Source organism: Pleurodeles waltl, chromosome 2_2, assembly GCF_031143425.1.
Source record: "Pleurodeles waltl isolate 20211129_DDA chromosome 2_2, aPleWal1.hap1.20221129, whole genome shotgun sequence".
Classification (NCBI taxonomy): domain Eukaryota; kingdom Metazoa; phylum Chordata; class Amphibia; order Caudata; family Salamandridae; genus Pleurodeles; species Pleurodeles waltl.
This window is the reverse complement of record NC_090439.1, coordinates 1,101,916,687-1,101,941,711: the sequence shown is the minus strand read 5'-3', so window position 1 is coordinate 1,101,941,711 and position 25,025 is coordinate 1,101,916,687. Positions and strand designations below refer to the sequence as shown.

Genomic DNA, 25,025 nt, shown 5'->3' with positions numbered 1-25,025 from the left:
GTCTCCTTTCCATGACACCTTTTGAACAGTTAACCAACACTGCTATTATAGTGTGTTAGCCCCATGCTGATGGTTGTTCCTCGCATAATTCTCTATACAAGTTAATAATCTGCGGTGGGGGTTGCCGGTGGGTCTCTGGTTCAGTGCAGCGTATTCGTGAAGCAGGGTGGTTGATGTCCACCACTTCCATCTCTGGCATCTCAGGCACCCATCCACTCTTAATACAACAAATAACAAGCAAGCCATACAACTTGCCCGGGGATCTAAACCTAACTACTTGGCGTGTGGGTGGTCGAAAGCTTTTGAAAAGTCAATCAAACTAGTGTAAAGCAACTGGCTATTACTGATTGATCTTTCAATCACTAAGTCCTTCCAAATTATCTAGTATGCTTGAGTTAGGTCTACAACCAGTTTGGTTGCATGGCATTAGTTTTTTAATTTCCGGCCAATATTCCAGATCCTTTAATAAAAGCCAGTCAAAGTGTGTTGTATCTATGTCTAGCAAGGTGTAGGAAAATGGCTCCCTGTTGCAGTTACCCTCCACTTTTTGCCCGATGCTGACTTGACTAAAACGTGTGCTGGGACCCTGCTAACCAGGCCCCAGCACCAGTGTTCTTTCACCTAAAATGTACCATTGTTCCCCAATTGGCACACTCCTGGCACACCGATAAGTCCCTTGTGAAAAGGTACCGGTGGTACCAAGGGCCCTGTGACCAGGGAAGGTCTCTAAGGGCTGCAGCATATGTTGTGCCACCCGAAGGGACCCCTCACCTAACACATGCTCACTGCCATTGTAGATTGTGTGTGTTGGTGGGGAGAAAAAGGCAAAGTCGACATGGCATCCCCCTCAGGATGCCATGCCTACAAAATACTGCCTGTGGCATAGGTAAGTCACCCCTCTAGCAGGCCTTACAGCCCTAAGGCAGGGTGCGCTATACCACAGGTGAGGGCATAGCTGCATGAGCAATATGCCCCTACAGTGTCTAAACAAAACCTTAGACATTTTAAGTACAGTGTGGCCATATTGAGTATATGGTCTGGGAGTTTGTCAAAATGAACTCCACCGCTTCATAATGGCTACACTGAATACTGGGAAGTTTGGTATAAGATTTCTCAGAATAATAAACCCACACTGATGCCAGTGTTGGATTTATTACAAAATGCACACAGAGGGCATCTTAGAGATGCCCCCTGTATTTAACCCAATCCTCCAGTGCAGGACTGACTGGTCTGTGCCAGTCTGCTGCTGAGAGACAAGTTTCTGACCCCCTGGGTTAAGAGCCTTTGTGCTCTGAGGCCAGAAACAAAGCCTGCATTGGGTGGAGATGCTTAACACCTCCCCCTTGCAGGAACTGTAACACCTAGCAGTGAACCTCAAAAGGCTCAAGCTTCGTGTTACAATGCCCCAGGGCACTCAAGCTAGTGGTGATGCCCGCCCCCTGGACACAGCCCCCACTTTTGGCGGCAAGTCCAGGGAAGATAATGAGAAAAACAAGGAGGAGTCACCCATCAGTCAGGACAGCCCCTAAGGTGTCCTGGGCTGAGGTGACCCTTGCCTTTAGAAATCCTCCATCTTGATTTTGGAGGATTCCCCCAATAGGATTAGGGATGTGCCCCCCCTCCCAACAGGGAGGAGGCACAAAGAGGAGCCACCCTCAAGGACAGTAGCCATTGGCTACTGCCCTCCCAGACCTAACCACACCCCTAAATTCAGTATTTAGGGCACCCCAGAACCTAGGAAACTAGATTCCTGCAACCTGAAGAAACCAGGACTGCTTGTAGTGTAACCATTTTTAATATAGCTTCATGCACATTAGTTTAACATACTAGGCTGCTGTGCACTTTGCCCTAGATACATTTTATTCAGCTTCGAACCGTTATTTTACAAATAACAAGTTTTACGGTCTTGTTTTAATTTCCTTCTATCACACTGTTTAGCTTAGTTCAGCACTGTGTTCTCAAATAATGCATTCTTGATTGCCCTGTGCTTCAGTCAAGGCTACAGTCTGTTACATTGCCGGTAAACGTGGTAGAAGTTTAGTCTCCAGTATTCGTAGAAGATACACATCCTTACGTAGGGACATTTTCTTAGAACATCTGCGTGTTAGTTATAAAAACACTTTCTAGTCCTAGTACACGTCAGAGGGAGATTCCGGCCAGGACGCTACAACTAGATGCTGACTGCCCCGTTGCAGATGCAGATTACAGGCCTTTGCTCAGGTATGAGGGTTGATGTCCTCCCGGGGGAACCTGAAAGGCAGGCTTAGAGCTTCACATGCTGTGCACGAAATATAACTTAGAGAGAACATAACCTAGCGGCACTATGATAGCCTTATTCTTGTGCTTCACTCTCATTGTTACTATTTTAACCCTACTGTGTTGTGTAGTTCTGGTTATTGCAGCTCACGCTTTATCTAAAATGCAGTTGTTTTTAAAACTTAAACTGCCTTTGTCATTTCTGTGTGAGACTATACTGTGAATGAGAGGACCGGTTGGGACCTGAGTGACCACGACTTCCCTGGGAAGTGTTAAGATGTCATGCGCTCGGCTGCCCAATTGTCTCTTCCCTTTAGGAGAGATGAGGCACTGCTAGTTAGCCAGAGCAAAACCCGGATTTAGAGTGACAAGGGTCCTTCACCGTGGGTCAGACTTAGTCCTCCACACTGTGAACGATCTTGCCACTCAAAATCCAGTAGTCTCATTAGGATAATGAGAGCCTACCCGACATGCTGACCTACAAGCCTGCAGAGAGGGAGGAAGACAACAACTGCTTTGGCCCCAGCCCTACCGGCCTGTCTCCAACTTCTAAAACCTGCAACCAGTGACTCATCCGACAGGGACCAGCGACCTCTGAAGCCTCAGAGGACTGCTCTGGACTAAAGGACCAAGAAACTCCTATGAACAGCGGCCCTGTTCAAAAGCAGCAACTTCTTTGCAACAAAGAAGCAACTTTCCAAGACTGCACGTTTCCTGCCGGAAGCGTGAGACTTCTCACTCTGCACCCGACACCCCCGGCTCGAGATTCAGAGAACCAACACCTCAGGGAGGACTCCCCGGCGACTGCGAGCCCGTGAGTAACCAGAGACGACCCCCCTGAGCCCCCACAGCGACGCCTGCAGAGAGAATCCAGAGGCTCCCCCTGACTGCCTGTAACAAGGGACCCGACACCTGGAACCAACACTGCACGCGCAGCCCCCAGGACCTGAAGGACCCAAACCTCAGCGCAGGAGTGATCCTCAGGCGACCCTCTGTCTTGCCCAGGTGGTGGCTGTTCCGAGAAGCCTCCCCTGTGCCTGCCTACACCGCTAGAGTGACCCCTGGGTCCCTCCATTGTTTCCTACCTGAAACCCGACACCTGCTTTGCACACTGCACCTGTCCGCCCCTGTACCGCTGAGGGTGTGTTTTGTGTGCCTACTTGTGTCCGCCCCCCAGTGCTCTACAAAATTTTCCTGGTCTGCCCCCGAGGACGCAGGTTCCTTACCTGCTGGCAGACTGGAACCGGAGCACCCCGGTTCTCCATAGGCACCTATGTGTTTTGGGCACCTCTTTCACCTCTGCACCTGACCGGCCCTGAGCTGCTGGTGTAGTAACTTTGGGGTTGCCTTGAACCCCCAACGGTGGGCTGCCTATGCCCCAGAACTGAGACTTGTAAGTGTTTTACTTACCTCCTAATCTAATCTTTACTTACCTCCCCCAGGAACTGTTGAAAATTGCACTGTGTCCACTTTGAAAATAGCTTACTGCCATTTTTACAAAGACTGTATATGATATTGCTTTCATTCAAAGTTCCTAAAGTATCTAAGTGAAGTACCTTACATTTAAAGTGTTTACTATAATCTTGAACCTGTGGTTCTTAAAATAAACTAAGAAAATATATTTTTCTATATTAAAGCCTATTGGCCTGGAGTAAGTCTTTGTGTGTGTTCCTCATTTATTGCCTGTGTGTGTACAACAAATGCTTAACACTACCGTCTGATAAGCCTACTGCTCGACCACACTACCACAAAATAGAGCATTAGAATGATCTACTTGTGCCACTATCTTACCTCTAAGGGGAACCCTTGGACTCTGTTCACACTATTTCTTACTTTGAAATAGTATATACAGAGCCAACTTCCTACACAAGGCTAATAGCTGGTATCTGTCAGGATTTCCATACGGCCCCTATTTGTAAATTGGCTGTAGCACAGAGCCGAGTCAGGGACTGACACAGTAATCAAACAATAGTTGAACAGTTATCCAGTACACAAGGTCATGTTTAAAAATGATTACAGGGAGGACATTTGGGCCTGGTGCTCTCAGACCTATCTTTACTGATACAACCTTATTATATCCTTTTGATGGTATTCCAGGGGTCAGAGGGATGATCCGCCTTTCTCTGTAGTGACGTCTGGCATGTCCACAGCGTACAATGATTGAATGTGGGATATCCATGATTGATGTGCCATAGTAGTGCTTGCAGTTCCAGTGATACCTCTTTCCAGCCAATTGATCACACTCCAGAAGTCTCTCTGGTTTATGCTGGAGCTTGCAGTACGGAGTTCTAACCTTTTCTCGTTCTCTTTACTTTCGCTTCCCAAGGGGACATTTTGTAGTTTTTCCTTAATATTTTGATCTTCTCTTTTATCTCGATTTTGATATTTTAAAGCTGTAGTTATCTTGATTTCCTTGTCCAATCTTTTCTTTTCAATTCTCAAGGCTTTTAAATACCATTTATTATGCGGGAGATTCCTTTGCATATGGGAAAGGTTCATTTGAGCTGTTTGAGTATCATTCAGATGTTTTCCCGGGTTTGAATAGCGTTTTCTTCTGCCGATATCATAAAATCTTTGACTGATTGCCATTCCTTATAGTATGCTGGAAACGTATTATTCCAGGTGACTATCGCTCTTGAATGTGTCAGCCTAGAAACCAATATTCTGTATTGGAAGATGATGTATTACTATTTTTTGTGGAGGGTGATTACATCTCTGTCACTGTTTAGGAATGTCAGCACTTTTGAAATAAACTCCAGGTGCAAATGCTGAGTGTTGAACAGATTCATTTGGATGCCTTATGAGTATAGGGTATCGATATGACGAGCTTTGAGGCCATCTAGAGCACGAAACCCAATGGCCTCAAAGTAAAAAGTAAGGAACTGATCAGTTAGATGGAAATGTATGAATTTTTAATCTTGCTGTGAGATTCCCCTCTGTCATCTGTTCTGATCAGGTGCCCAGCTCTGCTGCCATGGTTGGCCAATTTTAGATTGAAGTCCCCAGTTACTAGCCATGAGATTGATACATAATCCAATAGCAGCTGGTCCAAGGTTTTCTCTGTACACATTATCATACCTTTCTTCAAGGATGAATTAGGATTTATGTATATGTTTAATAATATTAAAAGGGATATGAAAATACTGCAGACTTATAATTATCGATTTTGATGACCACCATACTGGAACTGTTCAGGTTCATTGTATAACAAGAGCATTGTTGATGGAGACATAAATTTACAGTCTGCCCTTCAAGTGGCCTTCTTTTATTTCCCGGTTCAGCGGGAGAGTGGAATCTGGCAAATACCTTTAATGGGAGTTGTGTTGACCCAGGTTTCTTGTAGGCATAGGATGTCATTAGATGTTAGAATATCTTCCAGTTTGGGGTCAAATTAGTGTCTCCAATGAGTAGCTCCTGAGCTACCCATAAGTAGCTCTCCTGTGTGCAGCCCACTCTACAAAAACTGAAAAGTGTTCATTTAAGACAAACATATAAACTTGTATGAGGTGGTCAGTATTAAAATTCTAATATCCATAGCTCTAGATTATTTTCATTGAACATGAGTATCTTTTACTACAGAAAAGGTTGGAGCCCCCTGAATTATTGACTCTTTATTATCCCTGCTATATTCCATGAATCTAAGATCTGATTTGGGTTCTTTGTACTTCTGAGTTTTCCTTGGCCATTCTTTTAATGAATATACACTCTTTCCTCATAGTTCCGTGACGACGGGATCCAGCTCCAATCCTCTTACAACACATCGGGGTCATGAAAGCGTTTGTAATACTATCCTTTGGATTGAGACCAATTAATCGTCAGCAGTGCAGTGCCCTCGATTATAATTTTTTAGATAAGTTGAGCACCACTGTACTTTATAGCATTGATATTTGTGGCATTGGGGCCCCTTCACAGGTAGTTGGAAGCCAGTGTGGGTGCCTTTACTAAAAGAAGCAGGAATGAAGACTGCTGAGTATTTAGGGTCCAGAACTTTGGTTACCTTAATCCTCCACTTTTTTAAGATTTTGTGATTTTTGCAATATATATAACTGGCAGAAGGTTTGAAGGTCCATGTCACAATAGTGGTTTCATTTCTGAATCGATCAGACAGTGGTCTGCACTCTATAGCTTCAATATCTTTTTTAGGTGAGCAGGATCTTTATTTCCTCTTAATAGTTTAAAAATATGCGTTCTGTTCAGGATGAATTCAGGGTAGAAGGCAGTTTTAATCTTCAAGGAGGATCTACTCCTGGGGCTTAGGATTTAGGCTGTTTGAACATTTGGCACAGATGAGCATTAAGGAAATTTGGTGACTTTACAGGGTTTATCCCTCTTGGTCCCTAGAAGGTGCTCCCCACTGAGTTTGTGTTACTAAGTGTCAGATTTTTAGAAGGTGGCTTATTTGTTGTAGTGCTCAGAAGGTCTGACTAGGACATTTTATCCTGGGCTTTTTCTGCTGAAAAGGCCTAGTTCCCCAGTGTCTAAGCCTTGTCCTTCTTGAGGTTTGGCAAAGTGTTTGCATGCTTACTTTGAAAAGGAGGCTGGTTTGGTGAGTGATAGATCATCGATAGATCAAATTTCCACAACCGAATGAGAACAGTCGTTGCCTGGATAAAAACCAGCTGCCTTAAACTCAACTCAGATCAGAAAAAGATCCTCGTAATCAGATCCACCCCTCCACCTGGGACAACTCCTGATGGCCAGCTGCTCCCATTGATGCAACCTGGGCATCATCCTGGACTCCCCGCTCTCCATGACCTGCCAAGTCAACGCTGGCTCATTGCCTTGCGTCCACACCCTGCGCCTACTTTGGAAGATTTTCAAGTGAATCCCCACCAAGACAAGGACGGTCACCCACACGCTTGTTAGCAGCAAAACTAGACTATGGCAACGCACTCTATGCCGGCATCACAAAGAAGCTCCAAACAAGGCTACAGAGAATCCAGAATGCAGCAACAAGGCTCATCTTGGACATCCCCTGCCACATCACCGCCCACTTCAAAGACCTACACTGGCTCCTGTCGACAAACGCATCACTTACAAGCTCTTGACACACTCCTACAAGGCACTGCACAACATAGGACTGGGTTACCTCAAGCGCTACCTGACCTTCTACACCCCCACCAGGCAGCTCCAATCCTTCCAAATCGCCACCATCCCCAGAATCAGGAAGCGCACAGCTGGAGGCAGATCCTTCTCTTATTTTGTATCCCAGACATGGAACATGCTCTCAATCAATCTCAGACAGGCCACCTCGCTGAAGCAGCTCAGGAAGGATCTCAAGACCTGGCTTCTCAAGTGAGCAGAACGCCCGCAACAGTGCTTTGAGACCCTAAAGGTGATAAGTTGTGCTTTACAATTGTTTTATTGACTGATTAATATCAGCGGTTTGGCGGGTTATCTCCTGATACAGGGCTATAGTGAAGTTTTTCTCGTGCAGAATACAGTGTAGGTGTGAAACTAGGATCTGTGGTTGATGCAGACAATATTGGGAAATTAACAGTTTTTGTTTTAGACGAAGGAGCTTTTTTTTTTTTTTTCTTTTCTTAATTTTGTTTTCTCATTCTCTTTCTCTTGCCTGTTGCTATATCTCGGTTAGTCAGCTGTGGTGAATTGTTGTAACTGTTCCTTGCTGGGGAGGCCGAGTGATTTATTTCCCGCATACACAGTTCCAGATTGGTAATTTTGTTGGTGAGAGTGGGTGTTGGGCTATTCTCCTGGTTTGAGTCTTGGTTTTTGAGTTGCGATAGGTGTCAGCTTCAGGTATATGGATGACTGGGGGCTTATTGACTAGTGAAGTGATCCTTTTATACACTGTCAGCAGCACGGGTGTATTTGTGCTTTAATAAGTTTGTGAATTGGGATATGGTGCATAGATGCGTTTTGTACATTCCAGATGTAGCGTTTGCTTTTGAATTTTTGACCTCTTCTACCAAGGTTTATAGACGGGCTGTAGAGATGCCAATTTTTACTGAATTGCTTCACACAAGCACCCAAATTAAGTGTGCAGCAACCTTGGTTGTCTCTTCTGAGAGGTCTTTCACTATAGCATTGAGGCGTTCAAACCTCATATCAATTGGGGCTATATACTGTGCAAGTTTTTGTAGCACGGAAATTTGGATGTCAAACTTGTTTGAGTGGATATGTAGTGCCCTGAAAGTCGCATCTGGGGTGAACAACCACCCCTGCTACAGATTGTTCTCGGTTTAGGTCTTCTCCAGACAAGTTGTGGTGGCTGGAATTTCCCATCTTGGTCTACTGCGAATGTTGGGGATTGAATGTCTGTCACTCACTAGGTTGTTTGTCAGGTCCAGCAGGGAAGGGTTTATTTCGCTGGCCCCTTCAGCATAGAGGGGCTTCTGTTGAGTGCCGTCATCGGGGATTAGGATAGACTGTTCAGTGGTGCAAGAGGGCATTTTTAATGAGAGAAGGATGAGCAAGTTGTCTTCCAGGTTATCTTCTAGGCTCCCTTGCTTAGGAAGGTAATCTGTAACTGCCTGCTGCAGCCACGGGGCCCCTGCAGGTCAGTCGCACACATACAATTCTGTTTTCCTGTTTGTCTGCATTGCTTCCTTCTCACGAGCCGAGAGGCACAGAGTGGGTGGGCGTGACCAGCAGGGCAATTTGGGGGACGGGGGGGGGTACTGCTGACGTTTCAAGGGTAGGTGTGCAGGCACCAGTCCAAAAACTGCTACATAGTGTAGCTTGGCCCATTCCGTGGTCCTGGGTTCGACTGTATATGGCAGTGGTTGCCAACCTTTTGACATCTGTGGACCCCCACTTTATCATTACTGGATTCCGGGGGCCCACACTGAATCATTATTGGAATCCGGGGACCCCCCTACTGAGTCATTACTGAAAGCTTGGGACCTAATCTGTTAATATTATTTAATTTTCTAAGCAGTTGTGGATCCCCTGAGGAGGCTTCGCGGACCCCCGGTGTCCCCAGACCACAGGTTGGGAATCACTGGTGTATGGCATTTCTTAACTGTACCTTTACTGAACTTGCTTCGCTCCTCCCTACTTCCTCCTCCTATCTCCTGCCTTATGCTTCAGAAAGACAATGCCAGAACAGAGTGCAGGACCGGAGCCATGTTCAGCAATAATGAGCTCAAGAGTAGTTTCCTTGCTGTGTGTTTGTTTTTATAATAGTTGCATTAGCAAGTTCTCAGATAGAAAAATGGAAATTGGTTCTACCGGGTTCATTTTTAATGAATGTTTTGTTTACCAAGTAAAAGTATTTTTTGAATGATGATAGCATATTTTATGATGCTATCTTAGTCACTTTTTTGTTACTACTGCTTCTGGACAATATGTTGAACTAGCATTAAGGGTGCAATAATGTTTAATTACAAGGATTTTAAAAAGCAGGCACAAAATGTCTTTCATTATGTATATTTAATGTGATCTTGGTGGATTATACCAATACCACCGCCAGCTTTGCTTTGTTTCTAAATCCATGATTCTCTATCCCTGCGCCACCGTCGAGGGCACAAGAGGGCTAGCTTAGAGAAAGCCCTGTCTCAGGAAAATAATGTCTGGTTCTTAATCTGTGATCATAGCTGCAACTGCTATATGTGATTGACAAATTCATTTTCAAGATTTTAAGCAAATTTGTTTGTCTTAGAAATGTCTGTTTCATACTTTGTGTGTTTTTTTTTTAATATAGTAGAGTCTTTTGTATAAATTCCTTTCGGTTTTCTCTGGATAGGGTTTTGAGGAATGTTATTCTAGGTTTTCCTTGAGGGATCCTTATTTGAGGTTTTCGTTTTGGGTGTGGGTTATTTTGCATTGCTATTGTCGGTGCACTCCACCGGGAAGATGTTGGTGAAGTAGTAGCACTCCTAAATGCAATCATTGGTTGTGGAGTATTCATGTTATTAGCTTTGTCTTTATTTAGGGATTCAAGGTAGGCAGTGAGTTGATATCTAAATTAGATGACTGTCTATCAATAAAATCTGTAAGACCTATAGCCAGGCTGCACAAATTCTGAATATGGGAGGGAAGCAACAGGCGAGCGAGTAAGGTGGAGCGGACAGGGAAGAAGCACTCGGGCAAGGAGGTAAATGGATAGTGAGGAAAGCAGCAGGCGATAGGATGTCCAGTTTGGGGGATGCATCGCAGAGGACAGAAGGAGGAGACACTTTGCAGAAACGCAAGCTTGTGGTGACTGCCAAGTTGAAGCTCCAACAAAGGTGTGCAACACTTTTACGGCTATTTCTGCTACAGCGACAACAGCCCTCGATGTCTGGCCTACTCTTCTTACTACAGCGACGACCCGCTCCCCCTCCTCCTCATGGCTTCCTCCACTGTGGACAGAACCCTTCACGCCGGGCTATGAGATGGCAACACTTTCAGCAGGACTAACCAAGTATGTATCCAACCTGAGCTCCACCTTGGTCAGTCTGAACTTGAGGCTTTCCTCCAGTCAATTATGACGAGATTACATAGAATACATTTTAACAAAATAATACCAGAGCGACAAATACAATCTGTGAATATTCACTTTTAATGTTTTAAGTAGCTATAGCGCGCATACACCTACGATATGGACCTTGCACACCACTTTAATAAGTGGATTCACTTCCGGAGATACATTAGTGAGATTAGAACCATGCCATTTACGCAGCTAGAACACAAAACTGTTTTTTTAGGTCGAGTGCGCAAGTGCTGTGACCTGTTGTTACCTATCTATTGGCTTTTAACCACGGCCACCGCCCGCCCTCCACCATCACTCGTTCGTGGGCTTGCCTTTCCAAAATACTTGGTTATTGATAAAAGCTTTACTTTTGTCCTTTTTTGGCTACCGCCTCTTTTGGATTTCTGATATTCAGTACTATTCGCTCTTGCAGTTCTGTTTGCAGTTACAGCGCACACAATACAATTCAGACCTAAATGTGACCACTTGGTGCCACTGTGGGCTCAATTGTAAGATTGCTGCGTGATGAACACGAGTCAGCGTTTTATGACGCCTAGCGTGCACAGAAGTGAAAGAAACCAATTGTCGTATCTGTGACTTGGCTGTATCGTTGCCAATTATGGTCACTTCCCAGAAGCCCACCATTTAGCTCGAGAACTACAGTGCCCACAATGCCATTTGATGCGCTCTGGCGAGCGACTGAACGGAGCCAAAGTTTTGAATGAAATGTCGGTTCTTTTGCCCGCGACGTTTAAACGCTAGCCAGCAGGTCCCTGTTCAAGTGGTGTTTTTTTTGGGCCCTCTGTGAATAAATGCGAATCATTTCCAGGTGAAAGGTCGAATATCTGAAACACATGCTTTGCGACCACGATTTTCTTTTCTTGTGCTGGGCGTTGAAATGCTACAATAATATAGGGAAACTGTAATGTTTAAGCTCCCAGCGATTCGGATTTATAGGATTGTTTTAGCTAAACTGAACTTCCCTGAGTGGCTGCTACCCCGCGCCCACGAACGTTTGTGGGTTTGTGCCGTGCATACCAGGGTGCCTTTCCGTTTTGCCAGGTAAACCTATTTTATTCTGATGTTTAGCGATTCCTTGTTTAATCTGTATTCCCTCGTGAGCTATTTTTGTAAAAATCCCAGTGTATTTTATTTTACCCCACGTGTTTTAAGCTTAATTTTTCCAGATTGTCTTTAAAAATGTGTTGTAACTGTAGAAGCTACCGGAGAATACGTGTATTTCAAGCTCCCCTCGAAAACCCTAGAGGCATAGAAGAAATACGTTTAAGAGTACGGGGATGGGATAGCTCTTTAAAGCCCTTGAAAACTTAGGGGGCGTGTATTTGCTCCTTGTTTGACTTAGTGCCAGCATGCAGACCGGGCCATACGGTCCTGTTTAATAAAGACGGGCAGTAGCCACAACAGACAGAACGCCGATTCACTTTAGTGCCGGTCTCGTCATTTTCGCCTGGTATGCAGGTAAAGAAGCTCCGCATCGTAATGTTTTACTTACGAGTTAGTCTAAACTTCCAGCAAGCGATAATTTACTGGCCCGGGGCATGAGTAATGCCACCTTACTAGGGACTCACAAGTAAACTTAGTATGCCAATTGGCTACAAGCCAATTTCACCATATTTTAAGTGCACAAGCAGTTTACCACTGATTAGCGGTGGGAACGTGTGCAGAGCCATAAGGCCCGCAAAAACAGTCAGCAAAACAGGGGGTCTGAAGGCAAAAAGTTAGGGGGAAGACCACGCCAAGAATGTCAGGTCTAACATAAGGGTGTGTTCGTTGTTGTGTGATCTGCCTAGTTGCAATAAAAGGACACTCAGTCAACCTGATACTTGTCAAGTGTCAGACTGTGAACCAGGATTTTAGATTGTTTTAAGACACCCTTTCATAAAATATGCCACTCCTATTGGAAAATATTCAAATTTCCGCTTCTTTAGCTATTACCTTCTTTAAGGCACCCTCAGCACTTCAGTCAGCGGATGAAATAATGCTGATCATACATGTTATCACATCAAACAGTTAAAACAACATTTGAATGTAATTAAATACTACCAGTGTGCTTGTAGCACTGATTGTGCCACCCACAGCCCTGCCAAGCACCACTCTCCAGGCGTTACGCAAACGCATTTTATGTGGTGGTCCATATAGTGCCCCCTAAAGTTGCTGACAAGCAGGAGGCTAAAGCGCTGCACTGTTAGCACTCGTTGAGCAAAGCACGGACCGCACACTGCTCTGGGCACTGCAGAGTGGCTGACTGCACTGTGCAGCGCACTGCTCTCCCCCGGTGTTGAATTTGTAATTAAAAAGTTTACACAAATCTCATCTGGCAGGTATTCTTTCAGGCATTCTCAAAGTTCACCTAGGTCCACTGAGAGTAACACTACTTGCTGCAGCACGCTTCGTCGTAGGTCTCGAATTTGACCACCTTTCCTCTGCTCTGCTAACCCTCCAATGACTTCCCATTGAAACGCAGGACCAAATCAAAGTTGCTTGCATTACCCACAGAGCACTGCACTTCTCCTCACCCTCCTATCTAAACAAGAAACTGAATCTTCAGAGCAAATAGAGGTTCAAGAAATGCCCAATCCCTGCTCCTGAAATGCCCGCCACTTTCAGACGAGAACAATGCATGAATCCGTCCTTCTCTGGCAACACCACAAGAATCTGGACCGCTCTGCCTCCCTCACTCCATGTAGCCACCTGCCCAGCAACCTTCACAAAGGACCTCAAGCTCCTCCTATTTGATAGACATCTTGGTTAATTCACCCTTGTCCAGACTTAATTACTTTCTCCAGTGCATTCTGATCTGCTTCGTTTAGCTGTTTATATCCTCCGCCCTATTGCTGTAACTGTCTCCTGTGGTAATTCCTGTATACATACATTGATGTAAACGTCTGAGTTCAATTATGACTAATTTAATCCGATATATCTCAGTATTCTGTGTTGTAAAGCACTCTGATGCTTTCAGGCCATGTCGGCACTATATAAAATTGCAAAAATAAATAGGTGGGGCCACTCACGCCATCCAGACTGGGCTCAGCTGTGCTTGCTGGCTGCAGCACCGCGGGCATTCACATGACATGGCATCACATGACTGCAAAATTGTCCATTTGCCGAGACAGGACTAAAGTCATTAGTGAGCGAGGCTAGGACACCCGTGGCACCAGAGAGCGACAGTTATGTTTTTAAGTTTCGTTTTAAGGCCCACGGTTGCTAGCACCGCTGCCTGTGCCATCTGCCAGTGCCTCTCATCATGTTGCCCGTGATCTGGCTGCTGAAGACCACTTGTCGCAGCCATGGCTCAGTCACTCAGGTCTCGCTTTCTAAAATATATTTAATTTACAGAATCAGCCTGAGCCTATAGCTGCTCTCCTCAGACTGCACTGGAGTAGTGCTGCGGCAGGCTTAGCAGCAGTCTACTCAGCTACAGTCTGACTCTAATAATAATTGATTATAGTGTCTGAGATCGGCTCTGGGGCCTCTTAGCCTCATTGGTCAGGTCCCCTGTCTGTTACTGTGTCCAAGTCCCCAGGAACTTGCTTCTGCTTGGCATTATTACTGGCAGTATTCAGCTGCACCTGGCGCTGAGCTGAAGAGTGTTGCTGTGGAAAGCACTCTTATCAGAGTTCTGTTGTGTGCCCAGCAGTTTTCAGGCAACAATAAAAATATTCAGGAAGCATGCAATCACTGTTGTGATTAATGTTCCTACTGGAGAAAGAGCAGTGTTTTAGTGGCAGTTTTGACTCACGATAAACTAGCACAGACAGAATCTGATTTCTAACTTCTAATTTGTGATAAAATGTGTTATGTAGCCAAATTTGCAGTGGCCTGGCAATTTCACAGTGTCTGTTCGGAGAAACCAATGAATGTTATAAGTTGTCCATAGTACTGCAAGCAGCTCGGCTGTAGTGATCAAAGGAGGTGTAAAATCGTGTGATGATGTGCAGTGGACTTCACTGCTTAGTTTTGCTCACTAGAAAGTGTCACAGATTTGGCCGTTGAATGTCACTCATTGAGTATACTGAAATCATGAAAATGTGACACATAGGCGACCTCAAACCTTTGCAGCTATGCAGCCACTTAAGTAGCACTTTGAACAAGTCTCAGGCCTGCCATTGCAACCTGTGTGCAGTTTTAAATTGCCAGTTGGACCTGGTAAAATAAACCTTTTGCCAGCCCGAAACCTTCCCTTTTAATGCATCCAGGTCACCCCTTAGAGTAGGCTTTGGACAGCCCAGTGGCATGGTGCAATGTATTTAAAAAAAATAAGACGTGCTTTTAAGTTTTACATGTTCTTGTGGTAAAAAGGTCTTAAATTAGTTTTTCACTGCTGTAAGTCCTACCTCTCCCACAGGATAACATTGAAGTTACCTTATTCCATTTTATAAGTATGTTTTCCACATGGGAACAGGTACCCATTTCATGTTTGTTGTCTTAGGAATTGTAATGAAAAATCCTAACTTATTGTGAAGTTGGATTTTAAATTACAATTTTGAAAATGCCACTTTTATGAAGTTCAGAGTATACAAAACAGTGATGGATGGAATGCTTGAATTAATCTCAGACACTGGAACTGGAACACAAGGAACCCATGACTGCTTTTTCTCTAGTTATGGGCTCATCAGCCAGGTACAGCTTGGTTCCAGTGAGTGTGCATGGGTCCCATGTCTGGGCATACCTGCCCACTTAAGGTGACATATTCTAACTGAGGTGGCATGGTGGGCAAAAAATGAGGGATTGGAATGCGGCCTGATTGATTTCCAGTGGCTGAGATTGATTCAAGCATTCTTTCCATTACCTTGTTTTTGCATTTGACACCCTAAGGGCAACTGATATATCCAGACGTGGGTGCCGTGCTCACTGCACTACTGGAATCAAGCTATACCGGACTGAAGAGCCCTAACTTGGGTGAAACTGGCCATACATTGCCTGTGTTCCATTTCAATGAGGACCTGGCCTAGCACTTCGGGCTGACTGTTCCCATGAGGAGCAGGGTCAAGACTGATTTGCTTATGCCTGGGTCCAAACTGAGGTGACATGGTGGGTGAAAAACGATGGATTGGGATGCGGCCCCAAGTGTTGAGTGGCTAAGATTCAAGCATTTTATCCATCACCTTGTTTTCACTTTTAGAAAGTTGGGGGTTTCCTGCCTTAGCCATTTGGTGTCTGTGCCCTGTTTCTGTGTCACATAACCAGGTGTAGTTAACAGTTGGGGTTTGTGTATGCCTGCTAGATAGCCACATTCAGCAGGGTGCTTTAGTGTGCCTGGGTAGGCCATCGCTGGCAGGATGGGATGGAGTAGCTGGGCACACCCCCGCTTACACTTGAATAGACAGCGTCTCCACACAAAGGGCTGCCTCTACACAAAAGGCTACATACCCCCTGTAGTTAGTCTAGAGCCAGGGCAGGGAGGGCAGGGGACGTTGCACTTCAAAGGCATGCCTCTAGGAGCTTCTTCCCACTTCAGAGGCACAGCTAGGTATGACTGCCAGATCTCAGAAACCAACTCTTCACTACATATCTTGACTTGTGGCTACTCTGCCAGGAAGAAAGACTCTTGTGCTGATGAAAGGACTGCCACCCTGCTGGACTTCTGCTCTGCTAACCTTCTGCTTGCTGCCCTCTTGCATGGATGAGAAGGACTGGGCCTTGCATCTCTTTAACAGAGAACCTCAGAGTGACTTCAGATGAAAATCTCAGGGACACAACAGGATTCTAACAACCTTGCACCTGGATTCTGCAGTCTTTGAGTCTACTCTGCCAAGTGGTGCCACTGAAGTCCTGGACCCTTGGAAGTGGGCCTAAAGGGCTCGGCCATTCTCTGTGGGGCCAGCAGAATAGACGCATATCTTTTGCTGCATGGCACAGCCCTGAGCAAAATCCATGCATCTCTGCTGCTGCGTGGATTTGACCAGTCGGACGGGCCTGCATTGCATCCGCAGATTGCATGCCTTTGGAAGCACTGCTGTGCAATGCATCCTCTGCATAGTCCTGTGCATCCTTCATCTTGGGCAGCCTCGATGACAGCGCAAGACTCTGCATCGCTGCCTCGCAGCTGCTTGGAACCGATGCATCGCCAAGACTAAGTGACTCATCCTTGACACTGGACTTCACATCGCAAGACCTCAATGACAAAGCAGGACCTCCCATTGCAGCCTCGCCGCATCTCGGAACTGACACATCTTCTACGCGGATCTTCGTAGCGCTCAGCAAACCACGATTTAAGGTAGGTTGTTCAGCGGAATTGGCTGGCTCCAGCACAGTAGGCCTGAACTTGACTTGTTCTTGGTCCAGACCAACCAGATTACCACAGTTGGCGCTGTGTGCTTTTTGGTGCTATTTTTACTCAGATCTTTAAAATTGTATACTTCTTATTCCACTGATTGGAATTTTGCTGTTTTGATTGTGTTTTATCTATTCAAGAAAACTCTATTTTTCTAACTTGGTGTGGGATCCTTTTTGTGTGTTTTTTCACCTTATTACTGTTTGGAGAGTTGCAAAAAGACTTTACTCATTGCCTTCAAGTTAAGTCTAACTTCTCAGAGGCTGAGCACACGTTACATTTAGGGTTGGCTAGTGCCTCACCCTGACAAAGATTGTGATTGCTGCTTGACCAGAGCTCCACACCCTGGTCAACCAACAACCCAATTTCTTACACCTTAAAACAAACACCTTTTAGGCTTTAGCAGTACTTGTTAGAAGTATCAGATAAATTGGTAATAATGTTTTTATAAATGAATAATTCTACCTTTTTATTAGGAATCTCTTTATTGAAGTTAACATGTACAACCAGAGCTTTGCGCTGAGGACAGTCAGCACTACAATACAGGCAAGTAATACATTAGCACACTGAACGACAGCTAGCATAGACTCCTATATGGCTACCAGCATTCAAGCTGTGGCTATTTGTTGCGTGGCATCATGCATCAAATAGCTTTGCAAGAGTCTATTCTGCGTTAGTCATGACTTTCAGATGGGTGGGCCGGAGTCCCACGACAACCGTGCCGTATGTGGCCGGCAGAGGAAACCCCAGTACGTCTTTAATATGACTCAGGACTTCTTTCCAGAATATAGCAATTGTCATGCATATCCACCATATGTGGGTGAAGTCGCTACACTTCGAGCCACATCTCCAGCAGTCAGAGGTGCCAGGGTATATAGAAGCCAGTCATGCTGGAGTGTAGTACCATTGGTACATTAGCTTATAGGCGGTCTCTCTGAGGGTGAGACTGAGGTAGGGTTTAGGAATTTCCCACCATAGTCTTTCCCATTGCTTAGGGGGAGATATCGTCCATGGGGTTTGTTAACCACTTGCATTAATAGGAGTAGGTTAGCGGAGTTGTGGAGTATTGTAGGGCTTGATATGTGTTGGAGATTAGCCCCCGACATCCTTCATAGGCCCTGACCAGCGATTCAAAAAGAGTATGTGGGCAAATTATGCCAGGATAGACGGCAGGGTGGAGGGCCCAGTATCTGAGCTGGAGGTATTGTAAATGTGCCACATCTGGCAGGCGATGTTCCTGTTTGCATTGCTCAAATGTCTTTATTGTTGCGTCCTGGAAAAGATTCAGCAGAGTCCTACATTCAGTGCCCGTCCAGGCACCGAAGGAGTGCTGGGCAGTGGTTGAGGGAAACACTGGGTTACGTGCCAATGGTGTATTAGAGAATCGGTAGGTGATTAGGCCTCTCCCCTCTGCCAGTCTATCCCACACAGTCAGGACCGTCCTGGTCAGCGTTGCTAGGTATGCGCTACACAGCCAGGTGTGACGAGGGGGCCAAGCCAAGTCCCACAAGGGGCGGTAGGCCACCACCCTAACCATATGGAACCAGTGGCTCTCAATTTCCCTTGCTGTCCACGCTGACGCATACCTCAGGTGCGCTGTTGCATAGTAATCTAAGAGTGGGGCAGCGCAGGCCTCTTCTATCCTGGGGCTGCATTGAGAGAGATGGACAGGTGAGGTGCTTTCCCATTCCAAGGGAAGGCTCGTAGGTCGCGCTGCAGCCTCAGTATATCATCTCGGGGCGGGGGGAGGCGGATATCGACGTTGGGAGAGACTGAAATAAGTAAAGTACCCACAAGAGTATATTCATCTTTATCACGTTGATACGCCCCCAGCCACGATATGTGAAGTGGCTTCCATCGTCTGAGGTCCTCGAAGCGCCTGCCTGAGTACTGGACAATTCACGCTTGTCCACGTTTCCGGCGGGAGGTAGTGTTGCATAGGCTCTCATTATTCTAATGAGACTACTGGATTTTGAGCCGCAGAATCACCTGCAGTGTGGGAGACTGAGACTGCCCCACTACAGGTGACACCTGTCGCCCTAATCTGGGTTTTGCTCCAGCTAACTAGCAGACTCCATCCGTCTGTGTTGAAATTGTGTCAAATCAATCAGTTATTTCTGCATTGTTTGATGTCAGTGGAACCAATGCAAGATCATTTTCCACCCTCCCCAAGCTCGGAGAGGCGTTAGTGTTGCTGCTTACAACTTGTAGAGGAACTAATTGATAAGTAGTGAGAGGGATTTGGGAACTACTTGATGCTCCTTTTGGTCGGCTGTGCAGGATCAGCCTCATGGTGTAGCATGACATTTTTGATAGATACAAAGCGATTTTCTTTGGCACCAGCCAACAGTGGTAGAATGACAGTTCTGGTACCATGTATTCCCAAAACGGGACTGGTGCACGATAAGAAGGACCAAACTCATTTTTCACAGCAACCTTTTCATGTACTAGATCCCCAACTTTAGGAATCCAGCCTGTAGGCGTTACAGGTACATCCTTAATTCCTGTGGAGGCAGCACTGGCAGAAGCGTTGTCATCACGAAACTGTTGCAATTCCTGTAATACAGTGACACGTTCATTTATGTCAAAAGGTGTTTCTGCCGCCTCCACGCCAGGACCATCAAGATCTGGAACATACATTTGAGTTCCGAACAGGCACTCATATAAAGAATGATTTTCCCCCCCCACCCCCCCCCCCCCATCCCCCCCAGGACCTTGTAGGCAGATTGTCAAGTGCTCTCCGGACTCCATACAGGTGATTAAGCCAACTACGACCCGTACCTAAGACTTCGGCTGTTAAGGACTGCTTTAAATCATGGTTTAGTCGCTCCACAACACTATTTTCCTCAGGATGAAATGGAGATGAGTACTGGAGTTGGACCCCTGTTGGAAAATGGGTTATTGGTAAGGGCAGTTAAATACCTACACTTAGCAATAGGCCACTAACCTCCACTTAGGTCCAGTTAGGTCTCAGTAAATTAAACCCAGCTCAACCCTTGGTAGCTTGGCAAAGAGCGACAAGGCTTAACTTAGGAGACAGAGTGTAAAGCATTCAAATATCACAAAACAGTAATTAAATAAAACACAGGAAAAAGTTTAAAATCCAAAACCAATTTATAAAAATAGATTATATTTTTATCTTTAAAATGACACAAAAACGAATAAAATTGGATAAGGGGAACCAGAGATGCAAATTTTTGAAGAATTATTATTTTCTAGCGCCTAGAAACAAAAAGCGCCAAACTGGTCGCACCTCGACTGGGGCAAAGTCAAAGTTTAAGGCAGACCGCGATGGAGCCTGGCTCGACTACAGCCTGCGGGAGCCCCCGGTCAAAAGTTTACCTTCGGACTTAGTAGTTTTTCTGAAGATTTTCTTCAGCGGGACGAACCTGCCAGTCCAATCCGACCTCCTGGAACTCTTCTCCGGATACGTGTCGCGGGAGCGCTCAGTGGAGATTTTTACCTTCTGACTTAGTTGTTTTTTCGAGGTGAAAATCCTTCGACCGGGGCAAAACTGGGTATTGATCCGACGTCCTTGGAGCCCTCCTCGGATACCCTGACTCTGAGGTCCCGGTCAACTTCCTGTGTTTGGACTTAGTCTCTTTTTTGGAGTTTTTCTTCACCGGGGCGAACCTGCAAGTCAGGCCGGGTCACGGTTGAGGCAAGCCGGCTAGAGTTGCCGCAGCAGGTCAGTCCCTCCTATGGAGCTTTTTTTCAAAAGTTCTCCAAACTTCTGGATCTTCTTTCAGATGTTCCTTTATGGTTTGTTTGGGATCCACAGCTCACCCCAAGGCTCCAGAAGCTCTGAGATGATCCTTGGGGGTGTGGACTACAACTCCCAGAATGCACCTGCCGCAAATTCCTTTTTGGCCACTGGACAGTGGTCAGCTGGTTGGTTTCTTCAGGAATTGGTGCAGGGGACTCTGGTTAGCAATTTTTCACCTGTAGCAAACAGGGAGTCCCTCGTTGAAGCCAGGTAAAGTCCTTCTTGTGGGGAAGCCCAAGTGTGCAGCTGGTGCAGACCTTCAGAGTGCAGGGTCCAGGTGCAGGCCAGGGGTCCAGCAGGGCAGTCCTTCTCCTGTGGTTCTTCCTTGTTGGAATCTGATGGGGATCTGAGGTGTTGGTGTATGTCTGCCAGTTTTATCCTTGCTCCTGGGTGAAAAACAGTGGGGTCCTGGTTCTCCAATCAGGTGCAGGGTCCTTCCCCCTGTGATGACCTCTTCCTGGGAAGTGTGGCAAAAATCAATCCCAGGAGGCAACATTCCTCAAAAATCCATCATGGCTGAAAGTGATTTTTGGAGGTTACATCTTGCAGAGCCCACCCCACTGGTGTGGCTAAAAATCCTAAACACACCCCTCTCCTAATCTAATCAAGGGGGTTCCTAACTGTCTGGGTTTGCAGGATGTGGGGGTGTTGCTGGGTTGCTCCAAATGTCCTTCTCTGCCTTTGAAGACCAGTTTGGCAGCCCTCCCCGCCTCACCATCTGCTGAGGGGAGATCTCCTCCCACAGGCACATCTTTGTGTGAAGCCAGGCCACTTCACACCTCAAGGCAGCCTGGCGAGGCTGCCAGAGGCTGGCCAATCAGAGCACAGCAGCAAAAAAACACTGCAGGGCTGAAGTTGGCAACTTTTCTGGTAAAGTTTAAAGCTCTTTACCTGAACAAGTTATATTAAATCCAACAACTGGAAGTTGTGGGATTTATTATAACAATTAATTTGATAACAAACTCTTGGTATCTGTTAAGGGGTCTTTTAAAATTAAAATAGTCTCCCCATTCTGGCCTATGGAGGCCATTCACTACAATGAGAGAAAAACAAATTTGGCTGTTTTACCTCACCAGGGTTTATAAAACTATTTTTATAAGGTCCCTGCTTATAGTTACATGGCACCCTTCCCTAGGGGCACATAGGGCACACCTTAGGGGTGACTTATATGTAAAAATAAGGTAGTTTAAGACTTTGGAACTACTTTTAATTCCAAAGTCGAATTTGCATGTAACTTTAATTTAAAAGCAGGCAGCAAGGCAGGCCTGGCTTTAAAATGACACTTGGCACATAAGCAGTGCACCTATGTGGGCACTACCTATGCTGGGGTCCCTAAACCTCCATGCCCTACAAAATACTAGGGACTTATAGGTAGGTTAACGTTGCCAATTATAATTTGCCTAATTTGCATATCCACTTTACACAGAGCACCGGCCCTGGGACTGGTAAGCAGTACCCAGGGCACAGCCAAGAGTCAGTAACCACCAGTACCTGTCCAAAAAGTGTCGGGGTGACCAGGGCAAAAAGGAGGACTTTCCTACAACCCCCAACTAAGCCATGGTGTCCCTGAATGCCCTTGAGGCGAAAGCAGGGCCCTGGTCCGAGTGGAAAGCCGCAACTGCATGTGTACTGATAGACTCGCAAATCTTTAATAACAGTCCGAGCATCAGCCGAGCATTGTGGCCACACCCATAGAAATCAGGAGCAGGAGTCAACAGCGACTAAGATGTATTTGTATGCACTATCCGGGGTTACAGGACCACAATAGTCCAAGTACACATATTAAGATTTGTTGGAAATTAGGAGGGGTGTCTGCAGTGGGCGTTTAGCAGTGGAAAGTTTAATTTGTTGGCAGATGTCACAACAAAGGACATACTGCTTGGCCTCTTTGTATAGGCCTGGCCACCAATAACGGGCTTGTAACAATGATATTGTAGCCGCCACATCAGCATGGGCAGATGCTGCCCCTTTATGCGCTGCTTTAACCCCTACTGTGCCGTGGACGTAATGGTTACGTCCAACTGCACAGTGCTCATGTGCCGAGGACGTAACCATTACGTCCTCAGCACTGAGCTCGGCCCCCCTCCCCTCCCCCAGGGACGAAAGAGGAAGCCCTTCCCCGACACCCCCACCCCCCCTAGTGTGACATCATCAGAGGCCACTTCCCCATTGCGCTGGAAGCTTGGGGGGGAGGGGGAGATTTATTTTTGGCCATTTCTGCTCCCCTTGGGGGCAGATCGGCCTATTGTTATTACGCTGATCTGCCACTGGGGAGGGGAGAAACCACTTAGGCACCAAGAATTGGTGTGTGTATGGGTGTGTTTTCTTTAGGGGGGCACTCCCTTGGGTAAGGGTCGCTCCCCATGGGAGTACATTACTGTTTGCCATATGTGCCCCCAAGGGGGGCCAGAAAGCCCACCAAAGACCAGGGAAGATTTTTTTTCCAAAATAGGAGGGTGGGGGTATGGCCATACCCCCACCCCAAATAAATGGGGCCAAAGTTGTTCTGCCCACCAGTGGGCAAATGGGGCAATTACCCCTGCTCCACACCCCGGGGGATCAGAAAGTATACTAGATGCCAGGGAATAAAAAAAATATATATATTGGGGTGGTTGCTACCAACCAGTATGGGCCTGGTTATTCCCCCACCCCAACTGAAGGGGGTAACAGTCTTTCAGCTCTCCCTTGCACTCTAAAACATCTTATCCCAAACCAAGCAAGAAGACATTTAATTATTTTGGGTTTTGGTTTTACATTTGGGCAATGAGAGCTTGGCTAACTCTCAAAATCGTCCCACTTGGAATGGTGAGGGCTGCACTTTATGGACTTTGGGACACTCATGTAGAAAAATCCACAAGACCTAGACACATCTGAAAACTAAACAACTGGGTGATTCCAGGGTGGTGTTTCACATGCACCCTACACCATTGTTGTACCCACAATGCCCTGCAAACCTCCAACTTTGCTTGAAATCACACATTTTTACCACGTTTTTGTGATGTAACCTTCCAGAATCTGTAGGAATCCACAAAATTCCTACCAACCAGCATTGTTTCATCTATACCGATAAAATTTCTGCTGCACTTGTCAGCCTAAATTTTTTTGGGGCAAACTGCCCTTTTGGAGTCCCTTTGGTTCCCCCTCAATATCAACATGTTTTTGTCTCTTCCCTTTCACAAGCACTTGGCCCACCTACACAAATGAGGTATAATTTTTACCAGGAGACTGAGGGGAACATTGGGTGGTGGTCCCAATGCGGTGATCCCACACAGAAATGTGGGATTTTGTTTAGCTAAATTTGAGGTTTGCTGAGGATTCTGGGTAAGAAAATATTGGGGGATCCACGCAAGTCTCACCTCCCTGGACTCCCTTGGGTGTCTAGTTGTCAGAAATGTCTGGGTTTGGTAGGTTTCCCTAGATGGCGGCTGAGCCCAGGACCAAAAACGCAGGTGCCCCCCTAACCGCCCCCAGACCCGCGAAAACAGGCAATTTTGTATTTGATCATTTTAATGTGTCCAAATAGTGTTTTGGGGCATTTCCTTTCACGGGCAGTAGCCCTACAAACAAAAGTGCAGTACCATTTTTATCAGGCGACTTGGGGGAACGCTGGGTGGAAGGAAATTTGTGGCTCCTCTCAGATTCCAGAACTTTCTGTCACCGAAATGTGAGGAAAATGTTTTTTTTTTTTTTTAGCCAAATTCTCAGGTTTGCAAAGGATTCTGGGTAACAACCTGGTCAGAGCCCCACAAGTCACCCCATCTTGGATTCCCCTAAGTCTCTAGTTTTCATAAATGTACAGGTTTGGTAGGTTTCCTTAGGTGCCGGCTGAGCTAGAGGCCAAAATCTACAGGTAGGCACTTTGCAAAAAACACCTCTGTTTTCTGTCAAAAATGGGATGTGTCCACGTTGTGTTTTGGGGCATCTCCTGTCGCAGGTGCTAGGCCTACCCACACAAGTGAAGTACCATATTTATCGGGAGACTTGGGGGAACATAGAATAGCAAAACAAGTGTTATTGCCCCTTGTCTTTCTTACATTTTTTCCTTCCAAATATAAGAGTGTGTAAAAATGACGTCTATTTGAGAAATGCCCTGTAATTCACATGCTAGGATGGGCACCCCGGAATTCAGAGATGTGCAAATATCCACTGCTCCTTAACACCTTATCTTGTGCCCATTTTGGAAATACAAAGGTTTTCTTGATAGCTATTTATTTCAGCAAATTAATTGCTGTATACCCGGTATAGAATGAAAACCCACTGCAAGGTGCAGCTCATTTATTGGCTCTGGTTAC

At 46.0% G+C, this 25,025-nt stretch overlaps 1 protein-coding gene across 3 annotated transcripts in view; it reads left to right on the top strand.

Moving 5' to 3' along the window:
* The window catches only part of TOP1MT (DNA topoisomerase I mitochondrial), a 711,804-nt gene that overhangs the window by 318,141 nt on the left and 368,638 nt on the right, over nt 1–25,025 (top strand). Inside the window, exon 1 of one of the 3 annotated variants that reach the window (XM_069220875.1) lies at nt 11,277–11,734. The exons of 1 other annotated variant lie outside the window; for it this stretch is intronic. In XM_069220875.1, coding sequence (XP_069076976.1) covers nt 11,598–11,734 — 137 coding nt within the window. In that variant the 5' untranslated portion in view covers nt 11,277–11,597. Of the gene's footprint in view, nt 1–11,276; nt 11,735–11,941; nt 12,152–25,025 lie in introns of those variants that run through there. One more of the 3 variants, XM_069220876.1, reaches the window with a different exon arrangement.